At 36.1% G+C, this 18,992-nt stretch overlaps 1 protein-coding gene across 1 annotated transcript; it reads right to left on the bottom strand.

Annotated features, from left to right (window-relative positions):
* Positions 1–97: 97 nt before the first annotated feature.
* Positions 98–17,374, bottom strand: LOC108671655 (the record flags this gene model as incomplete). Its single annotated transcript, XM_018159226.2, is given in 8 exon segments — positions 98–3,132; positions 5,999–6,842; positions 13,508–13,619; positions 14,320–14,662; positions 15,288–15,493; positions 16,387–16,490; positions 16,706–16,836; positions 17,167–17,374. Coding segments are annotated over 8 exon segments (3,430 nt in total), but the record flags the coding sequence as incomplete, so codon positions are not given.
* Positions 17,375–18,992: the final 1,618 nt, after the last annotated feature.

The following is an 18,992-nucleotide window of genomic DNA, read 5'->3' as shown; positions in this document are numbered from 1 at the left end:
TTAAAGTCTTGTGTACTATTTATACAGCAAAAACTGTAACACCTGCACAAATGTAATGCCGACATTTCGTTAGAAAAGGATTAAAATAAAAATCCAATAGTCGATGCAATTTTATTCGTTGTGTAGCAACAAAACTAAAAAGGAGGGAACTACTTCGATAAAGACTTTCGTTCGTTGTGTAAGATCCAAAACTTGGGTTAGTAAAAAATCGAAACGTTAATATGTTACTCTTTCTAAGTTTCTATCTGGATGTAAACTAAAAATTTATGAATATCGAGAAAAAATGGGTTTGTGAATGATCAGGGATTTTTTTCAGGTAGACTATCTAGAATTATACATTTTGAATTCTAAATCCTAATTGAATTTTGTTTTATAAAGTTTCAAAAAGACTTACAACAAGGCCTACCAACTGCTCCGCCTTGGTGGCTTTTACACGAAAACCTTTCCAATCGTTTACTGATATGTTTATAATTTCGACTGAAGCTCTTTCTAACCTTTTAAGATATGTTTTATCATCTTAGCTGAACATTATTACCGTTTGATCGTAGCCTAATATTCTGGAAGACCCAAAACAAGATAAACTTTACTGTCATTTCGTAAAATGACATCGGAGAAAGATATGAGCATAAACTTGTACAAAATAAGAGACCTGCGAGTTAAGCAAGCATCTTCTTATGTAGATGTTTAATAGCCGTCGAGAATTTAAATGACTGATATTAGCCAGAATAAAGTCGTATTTATTTAGCTGCAAGTTAAATAAACATGCTATATCACGTCGTGAACATCATCCAAATGAATAGTTACTAAACGTGTTCTGTATTAATAATTATTCTAAAATTAATATTATAAATTTGAAAGCTGACTGAAATATTTTCGAATACAAGCCTTGGCGGTTCAATGGTTGCAGTTGCTCGGCCTGTTGCTCAGTTTTACAACCTACATTACAAAATTCTAGAAATTTCGTAAATTTCTTAGTTACTGATTTGATTCAAAGAAAATATTTTTATAGTAAGATAAAGGAAGAGGTTGACAAAATTAAGAGGTTGTTTCCTGAGGTACGAAACATGTTGTTTATAATTAAAATTGGTGAACCTAGGTCATCAAATCGTCGGTTATCAGCTAAGTAAAGCAAAAAGTCGTAGCAATGAAAATTCTATAGAAAATGTTTCAAAAATTAGCGTAGGATTGTCGTTAGCGATGCTGGATTTTATAAGAAGCAAAATCAATGTGTAACAATGATTTGATTAAATGAACAAAAATGAAATAAATGGGTGTCAGAGTTGGTTATTGGCTGTCGCTGATTCTTAACTGCGCGACTACCTATCCGGTTTCCACCAGATTTTTCACAACCATTAGTTGTTTCGAACCTCCACTTTTTGCTCCAATCTTTGAGTACAAAGTTTAGTCTTAAATTTACATACGTTGAGGTCTCTCATGAAATCTGTTTAACAAGAATAATGAAATGCTGTTGCAATGTCATTCCATTGCTGTTTACTTCGATTTATCTGATAAGGCCTCTGTAAGCTAGGAGTTGAATGAAGATACTCTTCGCGGCTAACCAGCTTTGTCGGAGACACTTATCGAGAACACGCGATCGAACGTTGCAAAGTATTTTTAATTAATATTGACGCGTCCCATCTGAGTCTTGATTTACGCCAAAACGGGATCCGTTTTCACTTTTTTCCTTTTCTTGAGACTGGACGTAGCCAAAGGAGGCTCTATCCCACTTTCGTCCAGTGGGTGAACAGCAGAAGCTTGTAGATTCGACCCTGCAAGCACCGTGCCGGCGACTTGCTCCAATGGACCTCGAGGTCTCAGCTTTGGCGATGTGACGCTTCGTGGGAATTCATCAGATTCGTTGAAACCTATAGCAGAATCAGGTCTGTTGAGCGATGTGGTACTCCAAGATCCTTGGAAACTCAGCAACGAAGCAGCTGGTGACATGGGTAAAGTTTGGTCCACGATAGGACGATCATCAATCATTGAAACCGTGGAAGACTGACGGGAGATTGGACTCTTTGCTTCTTCTAGCAGGACTCCGAGGGATCGCTGCTTCGTTAAAATCGAGGTATTCGACTTTTGGGTGGCGATGTTGGGCGATGAGCTTTGCCTTGAAATGGCGAAAACTCTGTTCGTTGGGGGCGGTGGAGGTGGATCAGAGGGACGGTTGTCGTACGCCCTGGTATCGATAGCACGATCTTCAGGAACCGTTGTCATCGAACCTTGACGAGACAGGGAACCCGGTGTTGATCCAGGACGGTGGATAGCAAAACCCGTAGGCGATGCAGCTCGGCCATTCAACGTCATTTTCGGGACGTCAAACGGACTAGTGGTCCGAGTAGGCGAGTCAGGCGATGAAGCTCCAGAGTTTCCAGATTTCTGTGGTTTGAGGTTGAGTTTTCTTGGGCGACTTGCCCCTGCTGGAGATGAAATTGGTTCTGCCAAGTTATGATCCTGAGGTCCCATCATGCTTGACAAATCTTTTTTTGATGGCGCAGGTGAGATGGTCAGAGGACTGGTCGTTCCATCAATCATTGGGAAGTCATCGCTCATATGTCGTGCCAATTTCTGACCTCTCTCAAGTGGCCCTTTCGTTGTCTTAAAGTTGTCTTTTTTTGCATTTTTTTCGATAAGCCTAGTCTCCGCTTTGAGAGATTTGTCTTTATCGCGTTTTTCTCTGTTTTTGTTAGGACTGTTGGCACTATCCTTATTTTTATCTTTTTCGGGAGCATCGAGACTCGGAGTCGATTTGGTCAAGGAAGATCGTCCCGTCAAACCCGAGATGATGCTGGATGGACGACTGAAGAATCCTTGCTTCTTCCCGGTGTTTTCTTTGGACTTCCTTTTCTTGTCATCGTCTCCGTCGTTTTCTTCTTCTACAGATTCGTTATCGTTATCACAACCTTCTTCTTCGTCGTCTCGATCCGAGGAGTCGCCATGCAGTTTCTGATAGATCAGAGTTGATGGCGCCGAAATAGAAGCTTTTAATGCCTCTTTTTTGAGGGCTGTTATAGTGCTTTTCATGTGACGTAGTAAATTCTCGTATTCTTTTTTCAAATTTTGCTGATCGGTTTTTGCTTTTTCTGCAATCAATAAAGCAGCGGTTGCCGTTTTTTGCAGCCTTTCCGCCTCCTGAAAAGATGTACGTGATGAAAATCGAACGTTTGGAAATAAGTAAAATACTTAGTATTCAGTATTTATCATATAAAATTAAAATGGCGTTCTGGACATCATGATGACCTATTCTAGTGGTTAAAATTAAAAGATACCTTACTCGTATTTCGGAAATTACGAATATCAAAATACTAGAAATACTTTAATGGCTGTACTGAAGAGATCTGTGCTCGTCTTCTGAAGCATTAGTAAGTTAAAAAAAGAGTTATAGATGCCATATAGGGACCTGCTAATTGCATGATTATCATGGCTATTGGTAGTTTAAGTATGACTACATGCATCCAGACTACATGCGGTAGAAACTCTAGGTCAGGTGTAAATCTCAATTTTCGCGGATATTAAAATAATCTAATTAATGGTAACTTATGGTAATCAAACCATTACCGACCACCAAATTTAATGCTAATTTTTTTAGGTTTCAATTATTTGTGTGGGTAAATTTTAAAACTCAAAACGTAAACCAGTATTTTTTCAGTTGAAATAATTTGTTTCTAAATGATTGTCCACTGATTGCGCTTTTGATAAAAAAAATTAATTTGCGTTTTTTGAAATGATTAGTAAATTGATTAGTAACACGCGTGAATTAATTTTGACTTGATTATTTCTATCGCTGGTTTATTATTGAAGGTTAAGAAAACGACAATAAACAGTTGAACTTTCTGGAGAAAACTTCAAAAGCTTCTTTAGTTGACGCTGAGGAAGATGAGAGTGGAATGTCCTTTAAGATTATATATGGCATGGTATCATTTCACTCTAAAGTATTATTTCACTCGTAAGTCATTTATTCATTCAAAAGGCATTACTTCACATGAAAAGAATTAGTTCACACAAAAATCATTGCTGCACCCGATAGTCGAAGTTCTTATCATAAATTCGTTAATTTAATGTTGAGTCCTTATTTCATTCCTGAGTCGTTATGTCACATAAAATTCGTTATTTCACTCGTCTGTCATTATTTGGCTTAAAGTCATTTCTTGGCTTGATAGTCATTATTTTTCTTGGAAGTCATTCACTCTTGGAAGTCAATATTTAAAGTAAATATTTGGCTTGAAAGTCATTATTTGGCTTAAAAGTCACTATTTGGCTTGAAAATCATTACTTGGCTTGAAAGTCATTATTTTTCTTGGAAATCATTACTTGGCTTGAAAGTCATTATTTTTCTTGGAAGTCATTATTTAAAGTAAATATTTAGCTTGAAAGTCATTATTTGGCTTAAAAGTCACTATTTGGCTTGAAAATAATTACTTGGCTTGAAAGTCATTATTTTTCTTGGAAGTCATTACTTTTCTTGGAAGTCATTCACTCTTGGAAGTCAATATTTAAAGTAAATATTTGGCTTGAAAGTCATTATTTGGCTTGAAAATCATTACTTGGCTTGAAAGTCATTATTTTTCTTGGAAATCATTACTTGTTTTAAAAGTCTTTATTTGACTTGGAAGTCATTATTTAAAGTAAATATTTGGCTTGAAAGTCATTATTCGACTTAAAAGTCACTATTTGGCTTGAAAATCATTACTTGGCTTGAAGGTCATTATTTCTTGAAAGTTATTCCTATATAACGAAAGTTATTATTTCCAAAAAAGGCGCAATTCTCCTTCGATATTCATTTCCACAAGAACTAAACAATGATGAATTGGAATAGTAGTAATCGACTCAAAAATCAATTTAAAAGTTATGTTGGTGTACAACAAGAAAACATATCAACGCCATGCTACAGGAACATAGAGAATAATTGTAAGCAATTTTCTGGTTGTTCTTATGCCGTGTTGAAATCTGTCACGTCGTCAAAATTAAAATCCATTAAAACTAGTTAAAGAGTTCGGAATAAGATGGGATTATCTAGATTTTAAACATTTTTTATCTAAGGTTACAGGGTTTTTCTCCTTCCGATTACTACAATTCCAGCTTCGAAAGCCTCTCATCCTCAATTCTTTACTTGCAGATAAATAAAGAATTCAACTTCTTTTTCTTCCTCAATTCCAAAATCATCCTTCACTCATTGTTGCCAGAAAATGATGATAATTCCATATTCATTTGGAATCTGGAATTATCTTTACAAGTAAGTAACGAATTATCTTCATCACAAGGTTAAGGGGAATTATGCTCCTCACAATTAATAATGGTCTTCTGAATAATATGCCTTGTATGCCTTTAATGAGCGATAATATTTTAACCTGACTAATATTTAATAAATAATATTTTAATCTGACAATCCGTTTTCTTTCCATATGCATTATGCATTATTTTCAAAATTCACTAGCACATGCTGTGTTAAAATAGCAGTTTGTATCATGTTGAACATTATCATTCTGGTATCATAACTACAGTAACAAAGTTTATCACCAGGCAGTATTGTTAGTAAAATGAATGATAACAACAAACTATCTACTTATAATAAGCTTATAATTGCATCGTGCTGCTCAGTGTCCACAAAATTATTCATACAATATACTGGAAGTCTGTTGTCCAGGGTGCATATTAGTTCTCAGTTGAAGTGAGGTCTTCTATAACAATTTACTCTAAGTACAGTATATAACACTAATAATGAACGTACTGTCAAGCAACAAATTTGAAGATTAATGTTAACAAGTGAATAGATGAAAATACGCAATGCAGTAGTCTACCTTATCAACGTTAGTAGTGTAAAAGCCACTCAACTTGAAGTTAAATACGTCGCGTTAGTGGAACAATCATGGCATCCAACTTGAACTAAAGTCAGGCATGTGCAATACCTTCATAAGCCACTCGACTTGAAGTTAAATACATCGCGTTAGTGGAACAATCATGGCACCCAACTTGAATTAAAGTCAGTCAAATGCTATACCTTCAACGAGGAAGAAACTTGCTCCTTCATTTTTGCAGCTTCTTGGGATACGATGGAAATAGCGTCGTGCAGTTTTTCCTTGTCTTTCTTGACGCTCACTAAGCTCATCTTAACAATACTTAGGTCTGATTTCGAGTCTTCAACTTCCTTTGTAATCTCATTAACGGCTTGATCTAATTCAACAACATGTTTCTGCAGGTTACGTACAGCTTCCGTGAACCTGGCCATGTCAGGTTGTGACAACCCCTTCCTCTGGCGCTGTTGGTTGGGCCCAGACTTTGTCCCCTGCTGATGTGGGAGACGGCGGGGCATTGGTCCAGCCTCAGCATGCGGTTGAGGACCTTCACAGCTGTTATCCTCGCTGTACGAAGACACGAACAGTTCCATGTCCGGTTGCGACTTGCGATTCATCGTTTTTTCTTCTTGTGTTGTGCCAAAAGGTGAGCTTATCTGGTTTTGATTCTGCATTAGGGATGTTTGGTAATGCATCTGCTGGAGATGCTGCTGTAGTTGGTTTCGTTGATGCATTTGAAATGGATTCTGTGTAGTTCCTGGTACAAACTCCATGCGGGATTCCATTCTAGGTGGAAGTGGTGGCGGGATACCACCAGTGCTTAGGTTTTGGTTCGAGAATCCGTCATCAATATAAATTCCCATGCTGTTGTCGTCGAAAGAAATGTTATTCCCAAAAGCTACTGACTGCGGGTCGTACATGAGGGCCATTTCATCGTAGTCTTCAGGCTCGGAGTAGCGGTAGCCCATGGCTGGCTGGGAGTTGCGTGATGGATGCGCTAAGTCGTCGTCACCAAGCAGGTCCAAAGATCGGTTCAACCACGGCACGAAACTGTTAATGATAAGAAAATAATGATTTCGAGAATAAAAAACTGATATTAATAAATGGTTTAATTGTTACCAGATTAAAAGTCGTCAGAAATTGGGTCAACTGTAATGAATAGTTTAATTGTTACCAATTTAAAAGTCGTCAGAAATTAGTTCAACTGTAATAAATGGTTTAATTGGTACCAATTTCTAAGTCGTACAAAATTGGGTCAACTGTCAATAAGTTTCTGATTTCAAGGGAATCGAAGTGTGCTTAAACCGGCTGAACGATTGAAACAGCCAATATCCATTTAACTGCAATCTGCAGATCAAATTTTCTATATGTTTAAATGATGTCTAGTGCTTTGAAAACAACTGTAAATTTCATAATATCATTTTATTAGTTCCATTGGGTGTACGCAAGACGCTGAACCATTTTGACGAGGTCCGTTTACATGGAGGAAATTATAATTTCATTTAAGGCTCTGAGAGGCAAAGTAAATTTTGCTATTCGTGTGTCTCTGAACGGATTTTAAAAATAATGTTTTCTAATTTATCAAGTAAAGAATATTTTAAGTGGTGCATTTGAGAATTTAGTGTCACAACTCATTGCATTTCTTGCAGCCGCAAATGTGCGAAAAACCAAAGCTGCCCACTTTAGCGTTTTTGGCAAGAACTACAGACCATACTTGAATAATAAATGTTGTCCATAAATTATTCTCAATGTCGGCGCTATTAAATTCGGACCTAATTATATAGAATTTAGTTCAAGAATTTAAGTAATTATTTTTCAGAAGTCTGATAAAACTCAATTGTATGCAAGGTTGCAACAGTTTCTATTATAATCTAAATATTATAATTAGGATTTTTACTATAATAATTCAATCTTTGTAGATATCAAGCCTGGGCAGTTGAGAATGACTAAAGTCATGATGACGTCACAGACAAACCCTGACACGACGGTTGTTCACTAACGACCTCACCGACGACTTCTTAACAAGCTGGGCTTCGTGAACAATTCGAGCCAATTGTTCATACTGATTAATGAAAAATCGGGCACTGCGAAACTCTTTCATAGGTAAGAAATATTTAGATCTTATTTTTAGGTTAGTTTATGAAATATTTTTAGATTGAGATGAGCGGTGCCTCCTCAGTTAGCTATGATCTAATCAACTAATTTTCTAAATTGATACGATATCAAAGGCGTCTTTCAAAAATTTATCAAAACTATAATTATTCAATGCCGGTTTGTGTATTCTAAATACATGATGAAAATAGTCATTAGTTTAATATTTATCTGACACCGAAAATAGTTCTTCGTCGCAGAAATAGTTATGATACATTATAATAACTTCATTGATCAAATTATTCTCTAGCAAACCTAGATACTTAATCATTATTTACGAGGCCGACCATCATTCTCGCAAAAGCTATTAATCTGTTTGGTCAAATACTGGCACCGTATCGGCCCAATCACGATTCGCTAGCAACAGTTTGCTGCGTTTGTTGATGCCATTACCTCATTGAACTAAAAAAATGGACAATAATGATATATAAATCTTTCCTTATTGCGTGAATAAATTATAACTTATCTACACTTACTAACATACTCCACCTCGACGAACTTTCACCTGGGAAAATAAGAATCTTGATGCAGACAGCGAAGTATGGCCATTTATGTCGATATTTCGACTACCTAACTTATGTCGTGCCATGCTCTACAGACTATTGATTGATTATGCTAAATACTGCAGGATACTAAATTATAAATAACAAAAAAGTCATTAACGACAATTCACGTTGAAAGGAAAGTTAAAACACACAAAAAGCTCTGTAATTTCATTTATCAAACGGTACCGGGAAAATGCAGGCAAAGGTTCAGGTAACTAATATTGAAGACCAGTGGAGTGCGGGTAGAGAGAACGAAAGCAAAATATATCAACAATTAGAAGAAGCACTATATGAATTGAAAAATTTATTTGTCAACGACCTCTTGGTAAATTTTATTATAATAAACGTAAAATAAATAAAAAACTTTTTATTAAGAACGTTGAAAATTTTTACATCCTCGGTCATTTTCTAGCAATTTGTACAAAAAGGCTTATTGGTATTTCCATCGTTTGAATGAAATTTGAAGGATATTAAAGAATATTCCTGTGAATAATGAATTTAATAAATGTTTAAGCTCCAAACAAAGAATTTGTAGGATATTACATTTCGAAAAGAAACTACGGTTTTTTTTCCGAAATATGTACAAAAAGTACTCAGGCTTCAAAAAAGTAATAACGTATTAGACGTGCATCGTACACTCAGAGAAATTGATTATAATTTGTCCAAATAACGATGCACATTTGCCCTTATGTGGGTACGCACAAATGCCACACACAGTAATAAGTGTGTCGCTATTTTGACAACATGACTCGTGCATTTTTCTGAGTGTGAAATTTAAATTTAATTCAAATTTAAATTTAAAATTAAAATTTAAAATTTAATTTAAAGTTAAAGAAATTTAAAGAGTCGTTTGCTGACTCTTTAAATTTCGTACATAAAATTAGATGCGCTCCATAATTTGCAGGTTAATATAAATTACGATTTCTTACTTAAATTGAACAAATTAAGTTATCAAGACTTTTTGTGGGGAATCATGCCGTTTAATTATCACGCTATGAGATCTACAGTTTAACACGTTGACTACGAAGTGGTACATATGCGTACCACGAAATGTATTTCTCCAGGACGTAGTGGTACTTAATTCAGGTTGCCTAAAATTGGCTAAATCCGAGAACAAAAAAAGGCCAAAAAGGCCGATAACTCAATATATACTAGTTTATTTGTAGGTTCCGCTATAAAAATTCCATTTATTTTCTTTTTGCAGTATTTAAAATTTAATTAGGAAGTACCCCTATCATAAATTTTAGCCGGCCAACGCAATGGAGAAAAACTGAATCACGGAATTTGTCCGTAAAAAATGACCGTCTGGCAACCCTGCTTAAAAACAGTACAAATAATGAAATAATAGTACAAGATGAAGCAATCGTAGTCAACGTGTTAAGGGAATACAAGTTAAACACCATCAGTTCATGCAAGGCATTAGGAACAAAATGTCGCTAGTATAAGAGAGAATAACTAATGAAATAATCAAATTACTGCGCATGGCAAGCATATCTTACAAAAAACAACAAATGCATTTATATGGATAGGACATAAGTTCTAAAAGTAACAAATAACTTACAGGTAAAAACGCGATCAAACAAAAACATCGACTATTTACAAAATCAATCCACTGAAAATAAATTTGCTAAGGATGAAGTTTTTGCCAAAAAAAAAAAACTTTTTGTTGCCAATTGCAATCTTCTTAAAATTCGTTACCCGAATAAAACTTCCAAATTAAACCATTTACAAATTTGCTGCAAAGACATTAAAAATTACAAGAATAGTATGTTCAATGTCATTTTTCGTATAATATCCAATTTTTGAATTCAACCTGAATTATTAAAGTGCTTAATTGTTCATTCATAATTTACTGTTCATTCATTTATTCATAATTCAGTTTGTTTTATTGACTAGGATTTATATAAATTTTCTTTATTCATATTTAAAATTTATATCAAGTTCTTTCACAATTCAATTGATGCTCGTAGGTTCTTCGAGCATCACCAGCGCCAGTATCACACAAGTCACCCCTCCCCGGTCGTCTGGAGGTGTGTTGAGGGTGTTTGCGTGTGTGCAGGAGGCTGGGGTACTTCATTGTTCATTCCACCCCATCGTTATCTTCAAATATTATTTAGGGCATGTATGCCGCCTTTTTGGCGCATTTTCTCATTTATGGAAAAAATGCCCTATTGTGCTCGCCATGTTTGTCTGTCTGTCTGTCTGTCTGTCTGTCTGTCTGTCTGTCTGTCTGTCTGTCTGTCTTATTGAAAGATAACTAATGAGCCAAATACTAATAATTTACGTCCCATAAACTAAAAATCCAGGGCCCATACTTTAAAAAAAAAGTTAAGAGATCGTAAGTTCATCAGCCAATCATTGACGGCCTCTCAAGCAAAATCCACCAATCATAGACAGACAAGAAAATAGAGCGTAAGTACTTACGTTCACTTAGCGAGTTTTGAAAGTATGGCCCCAGTATATTACTACAGCTAGAAGACGTTTTATTCTTCGCAAATGCGTTGAGCTTCGGAGCTTTAAGAGGATCTTACTTTTTCACTTAAAATTTAATAAAAAAGTTGTACAAGTTTTTGCAACAAATTTTCCTCGAGGGATTGTGGCCATTTCACAATGAAGTATGGATAGCGTCTGCGTAAATTTAGCTCACTGTTCTTTGAGGACGGTTACAATGCTTCGCTTCAAAGTTTTCATCCATGCTAGATCGACAATAATTCGAACCTATTTTGTTTTCTGTATCCAGTATCTCTCAAGGGAGAGATCTAATTGTCAAAAAAGAGCTAAGTATTTAATTATGCTACTAATGTCATTATCTGCGCAATTGACGAATATTGGCTAAACCGATCATTTTCTTGTTCTCGCTCAGACAACACACATTCTAAAACATACGAGCATTCACTAATGTTGTAAGGTTCACCATGCAACTCCTCCTATCGTGACCTACTCTCCTCATACACCTGGCACCTATACTTTCAAAAAAAGTTTAAGAGATCGTAAGTTCATCAGCCAATCATTGACGGCCTCTCAAGCAAAATCCACCAATCAATCATAGACAAGAAAATAGAGCGTAAGTACTTACGTTCACTTAGCGAGTTGGATATTAGTCGAATGCTGTTACTTCAACGCTGTTAGCGATAATTTCCAGCTGAACAAAACAGTATGATTACTTTACACTGTTAGAAAAATCGGTGAAAAACGGTCCCACTGGCATTCTAGTGGCCGGTCGCCCCGTGAAAATAAACTGTTTCGCCGTTTATCTCACAGATGTTTCACGGATTTCTAGTGTTAAATTAGAATAAAAACGGTGCCTCGATGTTTCTTTTCACGTGCCGACCGGCCGCTGAAACGCCGGTAATACCGTTAACGGTAAATTTTCTAACAGTGTACTTTATCGTTAAATGCCACTCTACATAGTGACAGCTGAATTAATTATATTACAATTACCTAGATCCTAATGTTAAAAACTTTGGCAAAGGCGAAAACAAACACACTCACAATATGACACAAGAAGAAGATTTTTTGCATTTCCCACATTCATCAGGATGTTCATCGACCAAACTACCATCAGTTTTCAATCGAATTCTCCTGAACGACGTCAACGTTTTACCGAACCTCGAAAGTTTTGACTTAAATTCGCCTGGAGAGTTTAGTCTCCCCTTGGCCGATTTATCTTCGACTAATGTGACCTTTTTCTTACTTCCCGTTTTCTTAAGCTTGTGTTTTGTAAGATCTTCGTCTGCTACATCAGATCGATCGTACGCAGTTGGACATTTAAAAAATAACGCATCGTCGATGTCGTCAAAAGTGTCGGTTTCAATAATTTCTATTTGCGTAATGGATGGTCGAAAATCTTCTGAGGGATTGACATCGGAACTGTTATCGATGGCGGTTTTTGGACGTAAATTCATTTGCGACGCATCGTTCATGTTTGTTTTAGTTACAACAGCTGAACGGTCAATATCTACTGTGAAAACTTTACCACATTTCTTACAGATTTCTACTTTTCCTTCTATTAAATCATCGTCTAGATTGATTTCATCAAGTTTTTCCCCATTTAAAACATCTTCTTCAACGTCAGTTAACTTAGATTTAATTTCGACATTTTCTACAATCATGCGGTTGTTATCATGAGCCGTTTGACTTAGCATGCAGCATTCACTTCCTACATGACATGTCACACAAAGCAAACATGTTTGGCAAAAATTACGTTGAGCTTCACTGGTTTGGTTGGGTTCACGTGAAAATTCACTCGACACTTCTAGACTCGCCTTACCTTCATGACAACCATTCTCCGTGCAGGGTTTGACGCTGTCTCCTTCGCTTGAACTATTTACTTCTTCTAATTTCAATGAAACATTGTTATTATCATTTCTATCTGACTTTACGCCTACGGTTCCTAGAACTGACTCATCTCTATCTTTTGAAGTGTTACTACAACTACAGGAATCACTGCCTTCATTCCTCTCGCAACATATGTCTACCTTTGCTTCAGTCGCATCGTCTAAATTTTCGCTCTCCTCTTCAATACACAAATTTACCTTCGCCACTTCGTCCCCCTTTGACAACCTGGTCTTGCATTGACTAAAATAATTCCTTGAGCTTTGGTCTCTCCCTGTACCCTGATCTTTCCCTGTACCCTGATCTCTCCCTGTAACCAGATCTCTCCCTGTAACCAGATCTCTCCCTGTAACCAGATCTCTCCCTGCAACCTGATCTCTCCCTGCAACATGGTCTCTCCCTGCACCCTGATCTCTCCCTGCAACCTGATCTCTCCCTGCAGCCTGATCTCTCCCTGTAGCCTGGTCTTTCCCTGTAACCTGATCGCCCCCTGTTACCAGATCTCTCCCTGTAACATGATCTCTCCCTGTCACCAGATCTTTCCCTGTTACCAGATCTCTCCCTGTCACCAGATCTCTCCCTGCAACCTGGTCTCTCCCTGTCACCAGGCACAGACTGAATCTACTTGGGTCACCGCTGCAAGGCCCGCCGGCCGACGCCCGGTCTGGCAGGGCTGAGGCTGACCTATTCGAGGGGTCATCGCGCCCTGACGCGTCAGGGGGCAAGGCGAGGGCTGAGAGGGAACTGGCGCGGTGCTTCATGAGCAGAGTTCTACGGTGCTGCGGCATGCGGCGACCTGAGCGGGGAATGCAAAAATACATTGAATACTATTTTAAAATAAGCATACAACTACTCTTATCTTTCACCATCACAGCCAATGTCGTGCCGAAATCTTCTGTGCTGAGGCATGCGTCGACCTGAGCAGGGGAATGCAAAAATATAACTCCGTTCTCACTGCAGTGAGTGACAGAGAGCGTATTTTCTCGTCGACGAAAACGTGAAGTCACGGACAGACGGACAAATAGACGGACGGACAGACAGACGGACTGACGGACTGACGGACTGACGGACGGACAGACGGACATGGGGAGCAAAATAGTGGAATTTTTCCATAAATGAGATAATGCGCTAAAAAGGAATTAAATATTCTTCTAAAATAAGTAAACAACTACTCGTACTTTCATCATCACACACTGTCGTGCTAAAATCTGTGGTGCTGAGGCAAGTGCTTACCTAGGCAGTGAAATCTTTTTCAATCATTTACAAGGAAAGTTTATTAATTTGCTTATTTGAAGTAGTTTCCGTAACAATAAGGGGGCTAAACACTTGATCTATGTCCCAACTAGGCTGCTGCTTTTTGAAACCAAATTTTCGAAAAAAAATTTATGGTTTAGGAAAGCGCACGATGTAGATCTCCAGTTATCCACATCATAGAATAACGCGTCAATATTTGAAAAAAATTAACTGAAGTGAAAGAATTATATAAACATAATTACCAGCTGGTCCTTTAACGCGGTGTTTCGTGACGCTCTCGAGTTGCCCTGCGGTGACCACTTCCATGTCAGCGGCGTCTTCAGCGCCTTCATCATCGGCTTTCCTCTTCTTCCCGATTTCCTTCGATTTTCCCATATCATTCACGGGTTTTTCAGAATTGTCGGATGCGGATTTTTCAGATTTCGTATTTTGTTTTCGCCCAAGACTGCCAGACGGCGTCTGATCAGCTTCCGGTTTCTTGCGGCCGAGGCTGTAAAAATTTCGGGCGCTGTCGGTTGTTTCAAAAGATTCTGCATCTGCGGCTCGCGATCCGGCGGCCGGTTTTCGTCTCCTTAAAGAAGAATCCTGGGAACGGAGGTTTTCGTTATTTATTATTTTTTATTATTTATTATTAGTTGTTAATCCAGCTTTCAAAAAGCTCATCTACCCCACTAAAAATTCCAATTGTGTGTAATAAAATCAACGGTACAAGTTCTCACGTAATGTATTTTTGCGTCTCGAGAATTAGGTGATTTTTTTTCATACTGTAAATGTAAATTGAATTATCTTGAATATATTTGAATTTCCTAAATTATATCAAGTGTACAACAAATAAACATTTATTAATTTAAACATTATGTAACGAATCGATAATATTAATAGCTTCTAAAACTTCGAGCCGGATCGGCTATTGATCGTTATTGATCATGCAATATCATATTTAACCGTGATGCATTATGGGATAATGTTCAATTTGCTCCACCTATATTTTGACTCTCGTTAACTTAATTTGAGCGTAAATAATCCCTCTCAACATTAGTATTCCTGGAAATCATATTATGAGCAAAAAGGAATAATAGTATTTTTCTCCTAACCATTATAATTATCTATGATCTGGGTTAATAGAAGAATGAAAGACCCATGCTTCGGGTCCGTTGCTTGTACCTATGGAATTTCCTCACTAAATTTTGTTTATTGTTATCATACTCACGGCGACTTTAGGCTTCCTTTCATTGGAAGCTGCCCAGTCTTGGAGGTTTTCTTTGTTTTCGGCTGTTTTATTCTCGTCCGCAATTGAAATTACGTTTTTCCCTCGAATTTCCGCGTCATCTTTATTCGTTTTCTCATTTGTTATCAGAGTAATTTTTGGTGATGGCTTGGCGCTGGCTGATTGACGATTACTTGCGGCACCACTGGCTGGAAATCGAAAAGAATTCTACGTGGCTTGCTGTTTTAGTGTAAGCAGTCGTCATTAATTATGTATTCATTAATTAATACATTTTTCACTTATTAATACACCTGTCNACCCGTTTTTCACCGTTTTTTCTAACAGTGTACTATTATTATTAGTTTATTAGTATTAATTATTCTTCTTCAAATATAAGGCTCTACATAAATATTCTTTAATAATAGCATAACAGAGAATTAATTGTAGAGGTCCTGCTGCAGCTCAAAATAATTTATTTCAAGCCATGCAAAAACTAATTAATGAAGAAATACCAAAATAAAGTGAGTGATTACTCGGTAATTGTTGGGGTCATTTTACCATTCGCATTATTATTTTTTGGTTTAAGTTCAAATAAATTCAACTTGTGCTTTGATTCTGAGTAAACCTCAACACTGAAAAGCTCAAAAATAGGTCGTCTAAACTAGTCTGCTCCAATGTAGATTATCAATTTATAGGTAATTGGAATATATTTACTAAATATAATTGTTTTGTAAACGAAAGAAAAATATTATTCTTCATAAATACTCTTAAAAATTAAGATGAACTTAATCTAATAATAGAAAAATTACATATTACTATATATTGCGATATTTTATGTATTATAATTAAATAATAAAATAACATATGTAATAACATCGACGCTATCATTGGTCTATATATATAGCTGTTGTTACCGAGCTTTGTTACAGCTTCTTTGTATTACACGTCAGCGCCAGGCGACCAGCTTTTTTTGTATTAATGTATTGATAAAAACAGCTGTGAGGACAAATAATAGTAAATGCTTACGTGGGTTAATTATAACAATGAATTGATGATAACAAAACTCTGGGTACGAATAGAACGAAGAACAATAAATGCTTACATGGACTAAGTGTGGCAGCAGCAGCATCAGCAACAACAACTGACGTAGTTTTGTTATTGTTTCTTATTTGATCAATGGATTTCTTTAGGATTTTAATCCATATTCTAATTATTAATTATTAATTAATAATTAATTGAGATATATTAATATTAATTAATTAATTAATTGAGTCTGTTAATTGAGAATTGAGAATTAATTGGGTCTATTAACTGAGATTTACGGTATATTATCTATTAGAAAGATATTCTTACAGATACCGGTAATGTCAAATTTAGGCTGAAATGATAAACAAATTGGCTTAAATTGGATAGCAATTGACAGCATTTCAACCCGTTCCTTAAATATTCTAAATGATTTATTACTTACAGGATCAAAAAAGGTTTTATCTTGCGATGTTATCACGAACGCGTGGCTGGCCTTTTTGGCCTCTTTGGCCCCAGCCTCGACCACCTGTAAAAAATCATGCTTTTCAACCATAATAATTATGATTGTTATTTGTGACACTAATAATAATGTGTTAATCAATGGAATAATATGTGAAATTTCTGAACTTCTGATATGAATGAGTTAGACTTAGAATTATTCTTTATTCAATATACATATTTATTCACTGGGCCACCCTGCGCAATGGTTACAGTTCATGAGCTCACCAACGTAGCATCACTATAAAGCTCCTCATTATAGCATCACTATCAAACGCACCACCATAGCATCACTAACAAGCTCACCATCATATTATCCCTTATTATCTCACCATTATAACATCACTATCATGCTCACCTGGTCGTAATATTCGAGGTTGATCACTCCACTGCCTTTATCAGCACCTCTAGAGTCGTCGCGTTCGTAATAGAAGAGTTGGCCCTTGACTAGCACGCAATATTTTCTTTTCCACGGATGTGGAATGTAAGGAAACGATCGCGAGGATAACTTCTGTAAATATCCGCGCTTCAGCACATCGGTGTGGCTTTTTGCGTTAGGCACTTCCTGTAACCAGAAAATAATTTTTTAAATATAAAAAGGCAGAAAATAAAGTATAAAAAGGCAGAACATAAAGTATAAAAAAGGCAGAACATAAAGTATAAAAAGGCAGATGTAAATAAATAAAAAAAATGTTGCATTATGTTTGGTATAAAGTAATGCAACAATTCTTCAACTTAAACTAGTGAGGCATTGAATTAAGAATAAATTAATGTAGCAAGGTCTTCAATATACTCGTAAAATAGTGTGATATTGTCTTAGAAGAAAATGATGCAGCATTGTTTTAAAGATGAATAATGTAGCTAGACATGATTTTTACAAACTTGAGGCTCGCAGACATAATGATCACAGACATGAGATTAGTAGACATGATGTTATCAGACATATTGATCACAGACATGAAATTAGCAGACAAAATATTAGCAGACTTGAGTTGTAAAAACATGAATCTCACCGAAAAAAGATTCGTAGACACAAGGCTCTCGGTCATGGGTTGATTTAAATTACCAATAATTGAATTTAGTCGATACTTTCATGATAATATAATGAATAATTTTTTGATTATTGATTTGAAATATATTTTATAGGAGTAGATCGCTAATCAATTGTATTTATTTAATTTCGGTTAAAAACTGAATATCATTTATATCAGTCAGGCGAAAAAAGACGAAGAATAGACTAGAAAATAAGAATATACCAATAATTAGTATTTCTTTGACTGCGGAAATGTATTAATAATCTCATTAATAGCTGAAAACATTAATAGCAATGCGTCACATTGATCTCATTAATGGATGAAAAACTGAAATATTGAACTCATTAATAGCTGAAGCACTAATATTAATCTCATTAAAGGATGGAAACTGGATGAAAGAACTGCAATTTTGATCTTATTAATGCTCAAAAAATATATAATTGATTTCATTATTGGATGGAAAAATACATTGTAGATCTCATTAATGCTTGACAACTGCAATATTGATCTCATTAATGGCTGAAGAACGGCAATATTGATCGCAATAATTGTTGAAAAACTGACATATAAATTTCATTAATGGAATTAGCAATGCTTTATTGACTCATCAACGGCTGAAAACTGTAAAATTTTCGTCGCGGTTGAATTAGCAGCCGCGCAAGCAGGTCAAGGCGGGTGACACACCCGGCTCCTGTAGCCGCGACGCGCGCATGTATCGCGCACCGCACGCGATACATGACGGCTTAATTTTATTAATTAATCAATTTCCGGTTGAATTTCCGTTTGCGGTTACATTTCTAAGTCATTGAAGCGTGAGAGTCAGCGCCTAAATTATTTTATTATTAAATACAAACATCAACTAATATTTACTTCCACAAAATAAATATTTATAAAGCATTATTTTTCAGTTGTATCGCGGATAGCCGTTCAGAAAATAGTTAAATGTTATATCATTATATTATATTATCGCTGATTCGAAAAGTCTGTGAATATCAGGAGATTGTTAAATTAAAGTTAACAAATTTATATCAAAGTGCATCCGAGAATACAATTATATTTAATCCTAAGTGCGTCCCAGAATACGATTCAATTTAATCATAAGTGCGTCCCAGAATACGATTCAATTTAATCCTAAGTGCGTCCCAGAATA

This window comes from Hyalella azteca, unplaced genomic scaffold, assembly GCF_000764305.2.
Source record: "Hyalella azteca isolate HAZT.00-mixed unplaced genomic scaffold, Hazt_2.0.2 contig716, whole genome shotgun sequence".
NCBI lineage: Eukaryota > Metazoa > Arthropoda > Malacostraca > Amphipoda > Hyalellidae > Hyalella > Hyalella azteca.
Note: the sequence above shows the minus strand (reverse complement) of the source record. Positions and strands in the feature narration are given on the sequence as shown.